Raw genomic sequence first — 19,750 nt, forward strand, 5'->3', positions numbered from 1 at the left:
ACTCGTGTATTTCAGATATGTGAAGATACTCTAAATGGGGGAGGTGTAGTAACCTGGAATATTTTGGTTTAAAGCAGCACTATTTGCCCCTGGAGGATAAGATAAAGATTCCCCTGGATCCCCTCTTTCAACACCTGATAGTTTACCTGCAGTTATTCTCCAGATTTGTTTAAACTACAAGTTTCACATGCCACTTCTAATGCTCCTGCTGAGCAGGGTCTCTTTGTGTCCCTTTTATCTTCAATTTCTCTTGCACCCACACTCATACATGTGCTCTTCTTCCTCTGGCCTCTTTTCCCCAAGCTAGATGAGGCAGGTTGATGACACACTGTATGTATGTGGGCGTGTATTTTTGTCACAGGATCTTCTCCTATAAAAAGCCATCCAAGGAATGAATGTAAGCAGACTGAACACTGACTTCTTCCCTTCACCGCTGGCAACAAATCTAGAAGGACACCTAGGAGCAGCCTCAGACTGAGCATTCAGCTAAGAGCCAGGAGCTGCTTGCCTTTGACTAGGCCACACACCCTTAGCAGCTCTTAGGCTCCATCTCATTCTCCAAGGTGAAGGTAGCACTTCCTGCTGCAACCAAAACAAAAGAACGCTCAGAAGGTTCTTGAATACAGCTATATTTCAGACAGGGAAATAAATGAGGAAACCCTCAGTTCCTGCCATACCATGAAATTAGCATGAAGTTTGAGGGAGTTTTATGATCAGAAATTGTTAAGTACTATGACACAGAGAGAGCAGGAATGTCTGAAGTGTTAGGTGACAAGTAATAACACAAATATTTTAGGAATGGGTTGTTCCTGCCTATATCTGAACCTTGAGCAGTAGTTGAGTTACAAGGGAAAACAATCCATATCCATTTATCCATATACCTAGCAAGGTAAAATGAGTGGATGTTAAGGGATATAAGGGAAGCTCCTTATATATTAAGGGTGTCTGGAAAACCCTCTCCTCTGGATGAGAGAGCAGTTCCATACATCTAAATGTTAATGCCATTTTTTTTCCTGACACTAAGCCAAGATTTGCTGCAGTATGCAAATTTCTGCAGAATGTGAATTGACAAGCTGCAGCCTTTTTTTTCTGGGCCTTCAACCTTGCTTTCTAGGGAGTTGCCACTAGATTTCTTCCAGTCCTTGAAATACTTTAACTGGTTACTGAATGTCCTGGAAGGGCAGAAAGCACAAACTAAAAACCAACAGGGACAGTCTTCAGTCAGTTCCACAGCCATAAGGACTAACTGCATGGAATTTGGCCTCAAGGACTCTGTACACGATCCTTGCACTTACTGGGACTGTGCATAATCCCCACACTCCTGGGCATCACTTGTGAAAAGAGTCCAGTTGCTGAACAGAAAATTTCACAATCCATCACAGGTAAGGCAAACAGGGACAGAACAACCTCCAGCAGCTCTACAGAAGGCCAAAAGAAAAAAAACAGTCCTCAAAGGGGGGGGGGGGGGGGGGGGGGGGGGGGCGTTTTTAAGTAGAAATTGAGAGCAGGAAGAAGGAGACAGAAAAGAGCAAGCCACATGAACACAGCACAAAACTAAGAGGATTACATACAGCTACATGAAACATGTCTGCTCTCTTCAGCAGTGTCTGTGCAGCAAGGTAAGGGGGCCCAAGGACCGCCAGGAGCAAAGGAGCTTGATGAAAAGCCAGAGCAACATGAGGCATGAGCTGAGCTAAAGAGCCCCATGGGAGAAGTGAGCAATAACTTGAGTTTAGTGCAGTCAGAAGGACAAAGATACCTATTTTTCAGTGTATCAGGAGCATGGCCATGCCTGGCAGCTGTCTTCATGCAATGCACAGGCCTCGGTCTCGCTGACTTGCAGCTCCTCCAGGCGCCATTAGATGCCACTCTGCAGCACTCTTCAAGCAACCCAGCTACCTCCAACGCTTTCTGGCAGCTCCAAACGCTGCTGCCAGGCCAGGGAAGGAGCAGCTGGTTGTCGGGACCGTCGCAAGCAGCAACCACAAGAGTTGGAGGTTCAGGGCTACCCTCTGGCTGAACTAACATGAGGCTCACTCCTGACCCTGCCTTAGGGGAGCCAGGCCATCCCACTGGCATTCTCCCATGGGTCACTGCTCCGCAGTCAGACCCCAGACTGCTCTGTCACAGCTAGCCCCAGAGTATTGCCTACAGAGGAAACTCAACCACATTCTCTCTACCATCTCCTGATGCAGACCTGAGCTCCCCTCCCAGATAGCATCCCACAAACACAACACATGCTGCCAGCCTGAATCAGCTCCATCCATTTCCTTCAAGAGGTCCATCTCCTTTCTGCTCTCTACCTCTGCAGATAGCAACCTGCCTTGAATCCAACCCAAACTCATTGTGTCAAAGGTATGGACCCACTGCTGCTTGGGGAAGGGCTTTCTGACTAAAGATCTTGATGTGTGATCAGAGGTAAATTATCAGCAAGCAGTTAAATCATTTGCATTCAGAGTCACACACAGAGGTGCATCAAATTCAACAACTTGGAGCACAAACAAGACAGACAACATCAGAGTTGGAGGAGCAGAAGGCTGGACTGCCTGAAAAAAGGTAAGACTTATGAGGAAAAGATTACAGTCACCTTGACCTTCTGCCTGCTTTGCCACTTGGAATGACAGCATCCCTTTCCTCCTCTTCCTGAGCACTTTCCTTATTTTCCACCCTAGCTTCTTCCTCAACTTTTCCTCCTGTCTTGTGGCCCAAGAACAAAGGGACAGGAAGAATGTGGGTGACAGGACAGAACTGCAGAGTGAAGTGGAAGGGAAAGAAAAGTAGAAGAGATGTAGCACAAGCTGCATCAGGGTAGTAGTACAAGGCATGGTAATGGGACCATCGCTCACTCTTATGCGCACCAATTCTCCAAGTACCAGGACACTAAGCAGTATTCATAGTTGCTCCTATTAGATAGGCTTTCCAGCTGCCAATGCAGCCTGGCTAGCTGTTGCAGTGAAGATGGGGCCAGAATTCAGCTGTGGAAACAAAACAACCGAAGTATGCAGGGAAGGAATATGCATGGGGAAGAACGGGATATGGCAGCAGAGAAAATTTAATTTTGCTTTGCAGTGTAAAGGGTGTGATTGACAAATGAGGTGTGAGTCCTGAATTCTGAGAGCTCACACAGCTGAAGTTGCATGTTGGTATGACTGATGTAAAAGCAGCAAGCAATCACAACTGCAGGCCAAGTTCCTGGACACGATGGGGATCCTGGGAAATCTCCTGCTCCCCAGTTCTAGCCCACCTATGCCTCCTGTCCAGGGACCAAAAATATTCACGATTTAGACAAAATCAGGGGTTGCACTGAAGTCTATACCATAGCCAGCAGCTTTTCTTGTAACACCAATGGCAGGATTCATAAAGTAACATCTAACTAGAGCTTACCAAATATGCTGAATCCCTTGGGGAGGGAGGGGGAACCAAAAAAAACCCCAACAAAACAACCAACAAATAGGGTATGGGCAGGAGACGTTCCAAACATTTGTCTGCAACTTTACAGTGCATACCTCCCCAGCCTGCCACAGACACCAACTCATCAGTTAGTATTGGAAAGTTTTCTTTCAAATTTTGCTGACATGTGCAGGCTAGCTGCTTGGGTCTGCCCACATGCAGAGAGCTCCCTTAGTCATAGCAGACCTGAGTACAATTTATCTCCTGGGTCAGACAGCTGAAGAATTCAGCGATATCTTGGCTGAAGTCACTGCCTTGGTGAGGTTTTGCTTTTTCCATGCTCTGTTGTTTCAGTTTTCCATGTTGATTAAGAGTTGTGAATGCTGAATTTCTCATTAAAGTTGAATCATGCTTCCTGGGTCTAGACTTTTACATGAGCTCCAAACTGGCCTTTTGGCAAAGTCAGGCCAGGTTTTCCAAAAGGCTCAGTTTAAACAGGAAGCAGATGGCCAAATACCCTCCAGGCTTTGGAAATTAAATAAACTGGCTTTGCAGTCAGTTACCATTTTCAATCTAGTCTCCCATCCACCGAAGTCCATTGACTTAACAGGAGCACAACACAAAGAAAATGAATCTCTGCTAATACACTTCGTGACAGTTTGTCTAATAAATTCGTGATTTAGTAAGGGGATCCATTATTGCTGCAAATGGCAGATTGGGCTCTTTGACAGAGTTAATTACAGATAAGAACAGGTTGTGAAGTTGCAGATAAAAAGGGAGGCGGTAGTAGTAGTTCCAAGAGCAGGTTGGTACAGCAGGTTATTAGTCTGTCAGCAGGAGAGGATCAGTATTTTACCAGTGGTTTTCCATTCTTCAGTAGAAACTGGCATATGTTAGAATAGCTAGGTTTGCAGTACTACCCAACTTTGTTATCTAGTTCCCTTAACAGCTACAGGAAACACACAAACATAGCTGTGCACTTCTGTGTTGTCACAGCTGTAGTCCCATAGTTGGAAGTTCAGTTTCAGGGAAAGGAAAGAGTCAGTAGTGATTTCAAAACCAGAACTTAACCACAAGAACCAGTACTCCCAGCATATCTCACAAGCTAAGCAGCGCTACATCAGCACATGAGAAAAGAGATGACCAAAGTAGAACTACATAAGTAAGGACATTGACACATTACACTGCAGCCTTTTCCATAACCACAGCAGACCAGGGAAGGCTCTGGAGAGTTTCCCTGTTCTTGGCATGGACAGTACAGTCTTGGTTAGTCTGGTAGCTAGAGGGCCAGGACAAACAGGAGGCTATTAGTATCTAATACATTCATTATAACTAGACCGTGACACAATTAAACACCAAACTCATTAGGCTTGTTACATAATTCCTACCATCTGCTCAGAGACTGCAAGACAGTCAGATCCTCTTCTAAGAAGTTCGTACACAGCAATAGTAGAGGAAAGTGTTTCTAATGAGTCAAGTCCAGAGAAAACAAAGAGTCTTTGACGTCAATCATTCTGCTCTTTCTTTTCTACTTTACTGCAAGGGAATATTATGGTTTCACTACATCTGCCTCAGCTGCCAGCTGTTAATAAAAAGCTGATATTAACCAAATAAATATTCATTTATAACAAACTGCAACAGCCAACCAGCTACTTTCATTACCATTGGACAAATGGATTTGGGGTACACAGGACTGAACAGGAGAGCTCAACAAAGCTAGAGGCTGTGGAGTAGCACAAACCAGACTTACTGCTAACATCCTGTGAACAATGTGTGTGCATGCATGGAGGAGGTGGCTAGCTGCCCTCTGGAGGCTGCAGCCTACAGACTCAAAGAAATAACTCCAACGAGTATAAATCAGCATATATAATTTTTATGATGTTGTTCAGAAAAACATATTATATGCCCAAAACACTCTACAAGTAAGTTGGGAATGTCTTTTACTGCCCACAGTGATGGGGCCAAAGAACAAGAGGGGGTTTTTTCAGATAGTGGCTACTGAGCTGGAATGTGTCAGCATGGAAAACCAGGAAATAGGCTAAGTATCAGGAGATTTCCAGCCTCCATGTAGGCAAGCACTGAAGCACCAAAATATTTGTGGTTGCTTGTGCCTAATGAAAAGCAGCATGCTTTAGAGAAAAGCTGCAGAGCCGCCTGGCAAAAAAAAAAAAAACAAACCCCCCAAAAAAAACCCAAAGTCATTTATGTGTGAATTACTTTAATAAGTGACATGAGGCAGGAAAGCGCCCAGATCTGTTTTCACTGGATGAAGAAAACAATCTTTTGCTAGAGGAAAAAGAAAGTTACACTTATTTAGAGAAATGCATTTTTGACAAGTATAGTCATTTCTGTCTTATACCTAAACCTCAGTTTGCAGAAGGCAATAAAGGACAGTAAGGGAGATTCCTCTTTTTATATTTTACCTATGACCCACCGCTGGCCACTAACAGAATAAGATACTGGGCTGAAGGGACCTCTGAGTAGATGATTTTATGTTCATGATCTTCTTCACAGGCTGCCATGGGGATTTCAGAGCAGAGGCACCCAGGTTTCCAAATTTAGCTGCAAACTTCAGACTGAAATCAACTCAGAAACTATGAACTATACTGCCCTGTTTCTTATTAGGATATTATTTCTGGACTGTACCAAAAAGATTTTAGATAAGCCTGAAAATTCTTCAAATGTCATTTGTTATTTATGTAGAAGGGGACATGAAAGACACCTTTTTACTTACTTTTGTTATTTCTTATTAGTACTTGTATGCTGATGAACCAGTTATTTGCCAATCCCTAACAAAGAAACCCCTCAGCGCTGCCTTCTATGAAGAGTTATTTCCAAAGTCTTTAAGCATCTTAGGTTTAAATAGTCTTATTTAAACTTCTTTCTCATCGCTTCCAAGAATAAAAGAATTAGATCAAATGTGAGGAGTTGAATTTGCTAAAATAGCAGGTGAGAATACAGACACTGCTGAAATGATGAGTCCATAAAGAAATATGAAAATGCTTTTTAATATTTACCCTTCACATTTCTGTGCCATGTTTAATGTTCTAGCTGGAACTGGAATAGGTTTTTCTTCCTGTTTAGTAAACCACTTTCTACAAGTTGCTCATTACATGCCATATATAGCTTTTATTAATGGTCTCAAATGTTGCAAGGTAATGGGGTTTAAGAAAAGCAGTCCTCCACATTTTACCGGATAGGCATTGCACATGAGGCACTAAATTCTCAATGTGCATGATGTTCTTTACACTGATGTGTTTTCAGGCATTCATGTATCAGTTAAACCAAAGGCCTTGAAAGCAATACTGGTTTCAGCAGCTCTGCATACCTGGCGAAAGGAAAAAGCAAGTGGAGCATTCTGGAGAGACCAGCTGATAAGCGTTTTCTTGCTTACAAAGAGCAGACAACTATCCCAGTTATGATCTGACTGAAGTTAACATCAAGACCCAAAAGCTGAACAGTGATTAGATTCCCTGTTTCCTTCCTTGTATTTAAGAATATTTTAAAGACATTTTAGCACTAATAAAAGGGATCTAAGTAGCATTCCTGAAGCAGTTCTTTAAGTGAGGATTGGTTTCAAACTTCACAACAGCCCACAGATTAAAAGACTGACAACTCCCACCCATCAGTCATTATTTTTTCTGTTAAGCAGCTAGCACCTTATGGGAAAGGGGTGCCCAGCTCTCCCTGACCACCTAATGCTTCTGAGACCTTGTTGTGGCATCTGCGCATTGAAATATCTGGCAGTCAGGTGTGGAACACTTAACAATATTACCAAGTTACTCACTATCTTCTCTGCTGTGCCAAACTGGAGAGTAAGCACATGGTATGCAGGCAAATGCCTGGACAGCCAAAGGAGAATGTTGCAACATTACCCCACAAAAATTGTCTTAGGACAGATGCTATACTAGCATTGCCTAGTTACCCTGCACTGAGCACAAAGGTGGGATGCAAAAGGTTTGAGCAATTTTATGCAGTTGCTGGCACTGTTCTGCATGGACGTTTGTGTTTATTAGGAATTCTAGGAAGATGTGACCCCGAGATGGTTTGCTGCAGATGAGAAGGCAGCTGGTTCCACCTCTGCTCAGTCAATACCCTCTGACAAATGCAAAACAGTAGTTATTGAGCTTATGAAACTGCCACAAGATGCTACCTAGAAACGTCCAAAATCAAGTTTTAATACTCAGAGTTCCATAAAGAATTCTAAGTAACTTAAGATTTGGATTTCATTCGGCAGCTTGGAGTGTACTTAAAAATGTGAAGATGCAGCAAGGATTGGGCAGGCTGAGTTGATCATTTGTAGAGCTGGGTCTGTGTACTCTCTGCACTGTGTACCCAGTGTTCCTCTGCAAGAAGCTGAGAGGAACAGGCTGTCCAAGAGTACCTTATTATGACTCTCAGTATTTTTTGCAAATTTATGATACTTCATATCAATACTGTCTATGGGGAAGATGGAAAGCAAATTCTTAATTTCCTTATTTGCAGAACAGGCGGAAACAGACAAAAGGAGTTGCCAGAGGCCATACAGTCAGCAGCAGAGGCCATTTTAGGACCTAGATAAGGATTTCTCTTCTACAGTATCTGAAATAAGTGTATTAAATAATTTGGCAAATATTTCAATATCAGCTATTTATTCGGGGCAGGAACTGCATCATTTTGTGTGATTGCAAACTTCAGGCAAACAAAGGAATATGTAATAATCAAATCTTTAAAAGATTAGAACCTTACACTTTACAAATGAATCACTTCTAAAACAAAGGGAAATGAGGAAGAGGGGGAAGGTCATGAATAACTCCCTGATAGACCAAAAATCTTTTCCCACAAACAAGATGCTTGGACATTGTGCCAAGATATGTACAGAAAGATTTGTTTAATTTCTTACCCTCTAAATCTGTTCACACACACAAACACACATATTGTGGAAAGCATGGAAATTTAACTTGCTTTAAGAAAAACAAGCACAGCAAATTGGCATTTATCAGTTCCATACACTGTGAATGACTGATTGTAACAGCATTTTTCATTAACAATATAAAAATACTACTGCAACTGCTGTACAGAGCTGAAGGGTGACAGTCAGCATGACAGATTCCAATACGTTTCCAAGAGAATCCGGGAGAGTGATTACCAGCAACTTCTTACCTGACAAGATAGCAAATTGCCTGTGGAGCTGCTCTATTATATCCACTGCAACAAGTGGCCGTATCTCCTGCTGCATGATTTCATCTGTTCAAGTGAAAACAGAAATCTTCAATGAGTTAATAAAACCTTAATGACAATTTTCCCATCCTTTAAGAACCCAGCAAAACAAAGATGACACTCAAAGGAAAAGAGGCTGGGTTGACTATTCATTCAGGTGTTATATGACTATCATGGAGAAGTTTATGATACTTACAGAGTCTCATCTTCAGCCTACTTACTTTATCTATCGCCTTGTGATTTCAGAGACAGCTTTTCATAAACCAGCTCCAGTAGATTTGCCAGAGCTTGTCACAGGTTCATTCAAGCTGACAGCCTGCTCCTTACTACTTCATGTTCCATATTAAGCCACCGCATTTGGCCTCCCACATAAAGCAGCTTTTCAGTCTTTGAAACAGTAAAGTCTATTTCAGATACAGTGCCATGTTCCACCCTGACCTCCTTGGTCTCTGCTTGAGGATTTTGTGTAACCAACCAATCCAGAACAGTTTCCTTTGCTGATGCTTTTTCCGCTACAAGCAAATACATAGTAAAAGGAGGAAATAAGGGGCTGTGAGGCTTTCTTCTCGTGAAAACAAAGCCTGTTCTTTTGAAGTAAACACTGAAAAGTTAAAAAGTAACTTGGCAAGCATCTGGGGAAAAATCACCACAATTTTTGTGTGATCTATTCAGTGGCCAGCAACTATAATCTCACATTTTGCTAATTTGATCTCTTTCTGTAATGTGAGCACCCAATTGTTCTCCCCACTCTTCACCCCAGTCTAGACCAGCGACATTTACTGGGGAATATCTGCCAGTTCAAACTGGTTAAAATACTTTGGTGCACCTGGTTTTAAACAAACTGTCCAGAAATAGAGAGGGAGGTCAGAGAGGTCAGAAATTAGCTTCTTTCTCCTGCATCCTAGTCTGCTGCCCAAAATACCATCTCTGTCTTGCTTTCAGACACCCACTCTGATCCTTTCCAGAGCTAGGGTTTCTAAATGACACAATGTCACTTGGAAACTTTTCTGTTCATTTTCAAACACTTCACTAATGCCTTGAGACAAAGTAACCAAAGAGGTTGTGTCACTGTCCTCTCCTAGACAGAAGGTGACACATAATATGGAAAGAAGTTGCATAGATTTTGGCTGCTGCACAAAAGGCAATAATTCCAAGCAATTGAAAAAAAAATCTTAAAGGGGCTGATTCTGCAAATCCTGCCTTTGAATTAAAAAAGGGAAAAGTCAAACTAGGATGAGTGATGTTTTTGATGTGGGACCTTCATATCCATCCTGTTTATGCAGCCCACTATCAGCTTCTCTGATTCTTGACACTGCAGGTGGCTAAGACCAACCGGAAGAGCAGACTAATGAATCACAGCTAAAGTGATTTCAGTGATGTTCATAGAATTTACTGTAATTTCAATCTGCTGCTATGGTCATGTATTTACACTGTTGCACAGAGATAGCAGAGCTAAGGTTTAGCTTTGGACACAGACTAGTTTATTTTCACTCTGAGCAGAGATATACTGCTCCAAGTAATACAGCTGGGTGTCTGCAGAGCACTGAGCCACACAGTTATAGCCCAAGAGCCCTGCATGTCAGTGTGTGAGCTATCCTCACTTATTAGTCACCAAATGTATTTTATACTACCCTTCCTCATCATCTGAATGGAGCCCAAGAGTTGTCCAATATCTGAGTCTGACTGTGTCAGGTACAGTGTGTATATATAAGAGACCAGTGAGACTCAAGATCTCCTGAGGTAGGAGAAGAGAACAATTTGTTTCAAAAAGCATAGTGGGACAACTTAGATTTGTGGCTTAGTCTCTCAGTCAAAACCTGAATATGCAGGAGAGATCACAACACATCAGAAGGTAGATACAGCCTTTGTAGGAAAACCACCATATCTGCTCCCCACCCCAAGGCACCAGAACTGCAACAACGAAAATTACATCCCAACACAGCTTCGCAACAGCATCTTACACACAGACTTATGACTTAATCTCCAGATATGACCCTGTCAAAACCAAGAGAGTTTGCCTTTGCTTGGGATGTCAAGAAACCTTACAAAGCCCTATTGCTCTCAGCTGACTGACGTTGCTTGTAAGATAAGGGATCCTGGTCATTCTGCCAGGTACAAATACATTCTGAGACCAGCTCAAGGTTTTCTTTTCCCTCCAGACTTAATTCCAGCAGGAATTAAGAGTGGGATCTGCCTTATCTCTGCCTTGACATCAGGGCAACTTAACCTTGTGCTCTGATGCATTACACTACTTCCTAGCAGCCACAGTGCAGTGGTTGTCTGGACCACCCCATCACACCCTCTTTCCTCCAGCCTTAATCACTACAGCAGAACTGCTAAAATCAATGCACATCTACCTGTAAAAGTGCCCTGTGCTACACAGGGTGCCGCTGGTGGATGATCTTCCAGGGTATCGCTGACATTGTTCTGAAATCTGCTTGGAGAAAATAGGCTCATGTTCTTTCTCTCAACATGACCCTCATGACTATATTTCACAAGGCTTCTATAACAAACAAGCCAAAGGGACCAAAGAATGCACAAGGCCAGAACAGGGCTGGTCTGTTCCACTCAACAAGCATATGCTCTTCTCTGTACTATATTTGCTCTGCAGGTGCTGAAAGAGAGTCATTCTCCAGGACTGGAACAGCCATTAGGACTGGGCACTCACTTGCAATTGATTTTAAAGTAGGAAAAAAGTCTGCAAATTTCTAGACAGAGCAATGGAAAGGCTAAAACAGCAACATTGTTCTGAGTCTCTCTGTCTGTAGACACCCCAGACCTGAGATAACTCAGTGTTATGGTCTGTGGGAATCCACTGAAAGGGATAGTAAAGCTAAACTCAGTACATCATATTCGGCAAGTTATGTTCAGTTTCTCAAAGGAAAGCCCACTGAACAGCTAGGGACAGAGAACTGATTTCCATTCTATGCCTTTACAAATACAACTAGCAATCCTATTCGCTGGGCTTTGCTTTCAATACAGCACATGGTCACTTAGAGACTGAAGGACTGAACAGCCTCCTGATCCCCCCACAGGTATCCTACTGACCCCAGCTGACATTATTCAGCACAGCTGAGTACCATGCTGCAGCAGTAATCTCATCCCTCCTCCCACAGCTTTTTCTTGTCTCTATATCAAACATCCATAAATCCTTAATCCTTAGATATTGGGATTCCCACAGTCTGTTTTATCCCCTTCTGACAACATTTTTGTGCATAGGAGGGACATGTGGACTGGCACAGCATTACCTGTCTTGTGCATCTGTCACAGGCAAAGCAGGGGAGTTGGAGGACCCACCCGGTTGGAGGTGGTTTATAGCCTGCCACCCTGAGTCGCTGTGTTTACCTATTCCCCCAGCCCACCTAAAGTGAGTTTTATGACAATTCATTATCTATATTGTGGCAGCACAGAGATCCCAGCCAACAGCCACGTGGTACTCCAGGTTTTGAGTAAACTGAAAGAGGCAGGTATGCATTCCCAAAGCAAACAAAATAACAGTAACCCATTAAGTTTTTCCTTTTTTACTTTGCACTTTCCCCCATGCATGTCCATAATGGGATCTGTGGGGGAAACTGCAGAGCAAAAAAGGAAAGGCAAAACAAAATCATTTTGAATATAGAAGGTTATTTATTAGAAAGCAGAGAACACCATAAGCCTGATTTCACTGCTACCTGCTTAAGAACAGCATGTTGATAGCCCTGTTTAGAGTCAGATAAATACTACACCCAATGAACAAGCAACAAAAAGGTCCTGTAATCTATGAATATAACTCTCAACAGGTACTGACAAGTGTCTCCAGATCATCGGTCAAAGACTTCTAGCATCCTTCAGACAGTCTACTTGAAGTGTTTCTGAATCACTATAATAGTGATAGATATGCCCTTTTCAAACCACAGTTTGGCAGCAAGATGGAGGCAGAAGAGAGAAAAATGGCTGGTTAGAGGTGACTATAGCTGAATCAAAAAACAGCAAAAAAACCCCCAACCCACAAGTAAGGGAAAAAAAAAAAATCAAAATAGTAATTAAAACCGAGCTTGGACTCTCAGAACCGAGAAACATTGGAGCATCCATTGAAGAAAATACTGTTGATTTCAGCATCCAGAAGATGCAAAGATATTGTGACAACTGTGCAGTCCCATAGGTAGACAGGTGCACTCACGTTTGGGTGACCAGGACTGAGCTTATGCCAAACAGTTGCAAAAATGGAGCAAAGGTTTCTACAATGGATGAGACAATCACAAGGAGGCTCAACAAAAACGGAACATGAACTAGAAAATGTGCCACCATCTCTAGCCTCCGAGAGACTTGCTCATCCCTCCAGGGTAACAAACCTGCCCATACAATAGCTTACTTTTGATGTTTGCCAATATGAAGGCATCATTAATATCAACTAGTCTTGAGCAAAACAGAAATTCCACACACACACCCCTTCATATAGCTGCTTTATTAACTTGCTCTAAAAATAGCTTGGTTTCTGGTTTCTAAATATCCTTTTTCTACCAGAAGTATTTTGTGGTGTAAAGATAAGATGAAGTAATAGAAACAAGAGCTGCAAAGCGCCAGTTAATTCTCATCAAATCCCCTGTCTGTGCAAGAAGAGCCGTGTGGGATTTGCTGTAAAACCCACACTCAGCAGGAGACATTCAGATGACGAGAAAGGTGGTATAAAATACATTTGGTGACTAGGAATCACACATTCGAGTAAGTGAGTGCAGCTCACACACTGACATGCTGGGAAAAGAAATTGTAGCAGAAGAAATTAGGAGGAGACTGAGAAAATCTGAGGAAACGAGGGAAGGTGCCTCATGAGCCGAAATGGCAAATCAGATCACGTGGCTACAAAACATCAGTAGCTGCAGCCAACAGCACACAAAGTCACATTTGCCCTCTTGCACCTTCCTCTAGGATAGTGCTTAGAGGTAGTTACTCTCCAATACTGATGAATTTGTAACACCATCACAGCACAGAGCTTACAGTCAAAGTTCCAGTCCTTGGAAACATACAATTACCTGGGGCTGCTGAATTAAGCTTTGACTAAAAGAAAAGCTTGAAAAAATTCTTAAAAGCAAACCAAAAGACACAGGTCTGGGTTTGTTTTAAAGCCATGACATTTTGCCTAGCATTAGTGAGCATTAATCTGTTCATATCTTCCACTAACTTTATCCCAGGAGTCCCTGTAGCCTTCTTGGTCTGTGTACTGCAAGCCACAAGCCTGCAGGAAGTGGCGTTCAGCCTCTTGGGAAGAAGTGATGTATCATTTTCCTGTGGGACAGATACCACAGCTGAGAAAACCCTGCTTTAGGCTGACATGAGCTGATACTGAGCTAACAGCTGCAGGTTCATAGACTACTTCAGAAAAATTTATTGATGATAGGCATGTTTTAATTCACTACACAGGGACCCAAAAGTCAATGGGAAGGTTTTAGGAAGCTGACAAGCCGCAGGAGCTTGACAACTGTCTTGCTTCATTGCATGTTGCTAATATCTGCGGAAGAGATTGGACAACCCCTGCTCACTTCAGAGCAGTCCTGTCCTCTGATAAAAAGTCTGTATAGCCATGCAACTAAAGAGCATATCAAAACATAACACCAGCCAAGTGGCTGGAACATGGTTATCTTGGCAACCTTAACTCAGGCATTTCCTAGCTTCTGTGTGATTATTCTTGTGGTTTTAATTTTTTTTAATTGAAGATGAAGTTACACTTAGCTTCCCAAATTTAAAAAAGAAAAAAGCTTAATTGATCAAACAGTATTATGTGAAACAATGCCATTCCCCTACATAGGTCACCAAAGTTGAAACTTTACACATACCATGCAGTTCTTCATTACTTGAGCTAATTGAATTTGCCAGGACAATTAAAATCTGAAGAAGGATGTGAAACTAGAGGAAAAAAAATGAAACAAGTCAGTTCATCAACTCTTGGGTCTCCTCTTAAACTGCTATAAGTTCAATTCCTAGCAGAGACCAGTTTCACTGCAGAAGAATTAGGCCTTACAGTTTTGCTTCGCAAGGTTTTCTACCAAGGGGGAGAAAAAGAAAAGCAATTACTATAGCCATCTGTCTGACACAGCTTCTCCTCCCTTCCAGATCTCTAGGGAGGCTAGCTGCAACTGTGCTATCTAATCTTTAAGGGGAAAGCCATTCAGTTACGCTTCATAATTCCTCACTCAAAAATGAAACATGCTTGGGCTCCCTGCCACACTTTCCTGTTTTATTTCTCACCACAGCTGTATGTATTCCTGCAGCAGGTCTGGAGCACAGTCCATAGACTGCCACCTTCAGAGCTCCACCAACAGCAGCTGATTAAAAGCAACAATGAACATAATCTTGTTCCTTCCTCTCTTTGAGCAGACAGAAACTAGTTTACATGTTAATGACAACTAATAGTTTCCAACAGTGTTGGAAAGATGACCTGCTGGAGTGAAAGATTGGACTGCGCCAAGCAGATTGACACAGCAGTGCCTGTTGCTCCATGAAAGACAACCAAAGGCAACCAGCCATAACAGGACACTGGAGTTTATTTTTTAGTGACTGAATGCTACAACTGCCTGGCCTTCTGTTGTCTAGAGGAGGGGGTTGCTTCAATCCCCCATCTGAAGTCACTTATCTTGGAATAATGGTTTACAAATTTCCAGAGCAAAGTTCATCTCTTCTTAATGACAGCCTAATATGTAATTCACAGGGAAGACAACTGGGAGTGAAATAAAATCTTTTCTAAAACATAGAGTACATCAGCCTACTTCTACTCTGTGCAAGCTCAGTCAAAAATTACCCTCAGAGCATTCAAATCAAAATTGTGGATTGGGAGAAAAATCAGATTGCTGATGTGATGGAAAAGAGTCAGATAGGGTTAAGCATAAGGTCAGAGATTTCGTTTTAAGAGCATGAAAAGACACCTAATGTTATGTGTTCTTACTCTTCTTAAAAAGTACCAAAAGGCAACACACAAATCCAGAGTTTGAAAGTTGCAAAGTACGTACAGTTCAAATGTTCTTCCAAGTCCTGTGTCTCCTTGCCATGAACAAGTTAGCTAAGAGTCTAGCAGAACTACATTCGATGTCAAGAATTACACACACTAAGGAGACAAATTTGCATGTCTTCACTGATAAGGTTTAAGCAGGCCAAAGGATTTGAAAATATTCTGTCCCACCAGAATTCCCAATGCAAACCTTTAAGCAAAACATTTCCCTTCCTGAAGGCCAAAAAGAACTTCAAAGTTATTACATCAGCAAAAGAAGCTCTTGGTTTGGGTTTGATTTTTTAAATTCTATTTATTTCTCTTTCTCACCATTTGTGCCCTTTGTTTACTTTTTGAAAATGTTTGTTTATTCTTTCAGCCCAGACAGAGAAACAGCAAGATCAGTTACTGATACGAGCTGGCTATGCTACAGATTGTTTGCTTTAAAGAGGAAATAAAAATCCAGCTATAAACAGAAAGGAAATCCCATCCTTTCCCTTATTCTTCTACACATTCCCACCACCTCTTTTTTTGCTAACCCATGTTGAGTCAACTGAAAACTAAGCCAGGAAAAAAGTTATTGTAAATAAAGCAAAGCAATCTTTTTCTTAGTGGATTGCTTCTTATCTGGGTTAGTTCTCTGCAAAGGAGCTTGAAGGGTACAAGAACTAGTAAGGCATGGGGTGGGAAATGACAAGGCCAGGACTACCTCTGCCAGCAGAAAATCACACTTGGATCAGCTTAGAGCAAAATAGAAAATGCAGCACAGGTAGGTGACTGGTGTCATATTTTCTCTCAGATCATTTGCTAACCAAGCACAACTGTAAAACTTAAAAAGTGTATTTGTTTAAATGCAATTTCTATTCTCATTAAAACCAAGTTTCATAGCAAAGTTTGCTAACTAACTTTCATAAGAGAGAAGATTCTTCTATAATATTTAAGTAACTCTGGTTCATGTTAGGAGGCATCCCTTAAAGTTTTGGGGTTTTTTTTAAGTGTAACAGCAAACCCAACTTTGTGTACACAAATGTAGAAATCTGGACAAGCAGGGTTAGGAGCAAGTTTCCAACTGTCTTGAGTGATGCACTGCTGATATGCTCTGATCCCTTGAGAAGGGACAAATCTAGGCCATGGTGTGGATGGAGATGCCTTGCAAGTGTTCCCAAACAAGGTCCATGAAAGAGGGAAAGTTTAGAAATGCACATGTTTCTCTAAAGAGCTCAAAAACCTATGACCCTCAGTGTCTACCTGGGCAGAAGCTGAACTGTTGCCTGATGTGATCTTCTATTGCACAGCAGATCTGCTCTTCATTATGCTACATCACAATCAATATTTCCAAAGCATTCTGTGCAGCCTAATGAAGGATGTACAGCTTTACCTGAGCTTTGCTCTGCAGGAATATTAAACATTTCTTCTAAGTCTTTCAGCAAATATTGCTCAAATTACTTTGGATCACTACATTTTTCAGTTCATCTCATTGACTAAATTTGATGTTCACTTTTAACATAAAATTACAGAAATTGAGAGGTTACAGATAGAAAAGACCTGTTTAGTGGCTGTGTTTTCCCATGCTCCAGGAGTGGTTACAGACCAAGTTAAACAAGTTGTTTTTACAGGCAGGCATTAGGAGTCTACTGTGGCTGACTTGGAAGGGGCTGAAAAGAGAGCTGTTTATATCAACGAACTGAAATCATGTCCTCTCAACTGGAAATCCCCTCACTTTCAGTTTCTTAAGTGGGTATGTTGGGCCACTGCAGTATATGGAAAATCTTACCACCCTAAAGATGCAAACCCATTAACATAGACCTGTGCTTGAAGTTTACTGAATGAAAGATTCAAGACAAGCTCAAAGCAGTAATTAGTGGCGACCTCCAAAAGAGACATTTGAGTGCTGTCCAAGCAGAAGGTAAGGACTACAGTCAGGCAGACATCAAGGTGGCTGGGACACTGGGGAGAATTATAACGTGCAGTTATTTGCAGGTTAACTTTGCCACTACGTAAAAGGGAAATTTCTAGGTTACCCTCAAGATCACACCAGCCATTAGCAAACTGCAAGGACTTTTCAAGGACTTGCTTGCAGTAACTTTAAAGTCACAAAGAGTCTAGCATGCTCCTTCTTCACATAGGAAATGCAAGTGAAGCACAGCTATTTTGGATCCAAACCTGAACTTCCCCCAAGCTTAGGTCTAGGCTTTCAGGTGGTTGCTATTTCAGCAGACCCCTCAGGCATGTGCATAACGCAAAGTTAAGTCCATGTGCAGTCACACTGAAACTAGAGGAAATGTACATACGCTTGGAGTTTTGTTAAACATTTAAATATGTTATTAATCTAAAATGGCAGTGGATGGCCAGGAAGTTCAGATACAGAATTAAAATCTGAGCCCAGGGACTCCAAGACTCAGAAGTACTGAAGTTGACAATTCTCAATCAGGCCTATCTATAGTTTAAAAATCAATTATTCACTTCTGTGTCAAATTGGTGAGCAGGCTGTTACCAACCCAGGCAGGATGGGTCCCTGCTACTATTATATACAATGCTGCTACTGCTAACGTGTACCCTCTAGGGTTTATTTCAGCTTTCTAAGCCAACTTCAAAGGATTTTGTTATAGACTTCCTTGGGTTTGCCACTTTTTCCATTTAACCACTTCTTGAAAAACAGTCTTTTGATGTTCTTATTTGGCTGTGATTTTTTTTTTGTTTGTCTCTAAAGAAAATGTCTTAAAATCGGTTGGTGAATCAAAAAATCAAAAGCTTTCTCCTACATAAGTAAACTGGAAAGAAAGTGAAAATAAGCCAGCGTTTTGATTTACTATTGGTACATTCTACAAAAATACATTGGTGTGGACAAATTTATATCTAGTCACACTTCAAGAATTTTGACAACTATTTATTGTCAGAATACACCATACATTTATGCACACATCTAAGAATCCTTGATTAATAATCCCCATAAAAGCTAAATTGTACAAACTAATATAAAATTCTTAAAGCATATACTCTCACTGTTCAGTTTAGGTGACTTTATATCCCATCCTGTTATGAAGACATTTCTTATAATATTTCTGTAAAATCGTAAGAGATAGATAAGAAATTATTAACAAATCTTCACTATACATTATGAACTATCCATAATCAGCAAAGAGCTAAAGAAACACACCATTCCACATCATTTGCTCAGCGATATTTTTTTTTTTTCTGAGACAGACATTGCTTGATTCACAGAGCGTATGCTGGGATATTATAGGGGGGGTGCTGCATCCTACTCTCCACAAAATAGAAAATTACTTAATAAAAGGCATTAAAGGCCAAGGTCTAATCTCAGCATCAGCTTCAAGAAATTAATCCAGATTTGCAGCAGCATGGCACAGCCCCTTGCTTAGTCCCTCAGTAGTAAAAACTTCCTGGTGGTTTCTGATTTTTGCCAGAGAAAAGTTAATTCATCTTCTTCCCAAAACCTGTGCTTCACAACAATGCTGGATTGCTAGAACACAAATTCCTGCTCAGAATACAGAATGCAACAAAAGAAGGTTTCACATTTCCACACTGTCATGTTAAAATCCATCATGAATAACAAAAAACACATGTGGCAAACTGGAAAACTAAAATACATTCACTACAATACTTGGACACTAAGCTAATCAAGGTATAGCAGACTTCATTCCTTCTTCCTCAGAGCTTGCCAGAAGACAGTTTCACAGCTGAAACAGTATCTTAGAAAAATTTCAGCCACTGGCTCTGCTCTGAACTATTACATCCACCAAAATCATTTCAGAGTCTATTCACATAATTTCTGAGGGACCACTCAGCTCAGGAGCTGAAGGACTGTTTTCTTGCTCGCTCCTGAACAGAGGCCAGTTAGCTCAAAAATATTTCCCTGGTTACTGCCATTTGAGACAGTGAGCCATAGCAGCCATCACTGCTGCCGGCAGCACTCTGAATATATATCTCAGTAACAGGACAAATACTGCTCACAGCCAACCTCTCTGCCCTCAGAGACCCAGCAGCCCCTCCAGCAGCCTTCTCCAAGCTGTCACCACCATCTCAGTTCAGACGCCCATTAGAAAAAGCAATAGAAACACATTGCAAAGAGTGATGCCTCCCCTTTAGACCCACACACACTCACAAGCATGTGCCCTCCCTTGTGTCACAGGCTGGCTTCTCTGCAGTCTCGCTGTGGTAATGAGTTCACACAAGGCAGAGGGG

General features: G+C 41.7%; 1 protein-coding gene across 1 annotated transcript in view; it reads right to left on the bottom strand.

Moving 5' to 3' along the window:
- The window catches only part of MCF2L2 (MCF.2 cell line derived transforming sequence-like 2), a 160,136-nt gene that overhangs the window by 132,190 nt on the left and 8,196 nt on the right, over positions 1-19,750 (bottom strand). The window contains exon 2 of the mRNA XM_010572952.1: positions 8,533-8,616. Within this exon, the coding sequence (XP_010571254.1) occupies positions 8,533-8,616 (84 nt within the window). The remainder of the gene's footprint in view (positions 1-8,532; positions 8,617-19,750) is intronic.

The sequence above is a fragment of the Haliaeetus leucocephalus genome, unplaced genomic scaffold, assembly GCF_000737465.1.
Source record: "Haliaeetus leucocephalus isolate CR32 unplaced genomic scaffold, Haliaeetus_leucocephalus-4.0 Scaffold362, whole genome shotgun sequence".
Lineage (NCBI taxonomy): Eukaryota > Metazoa > Chordata > Aves > Accipitriformes > Accipitridae > Haliaeetus > Haliaeetus leucocephalus.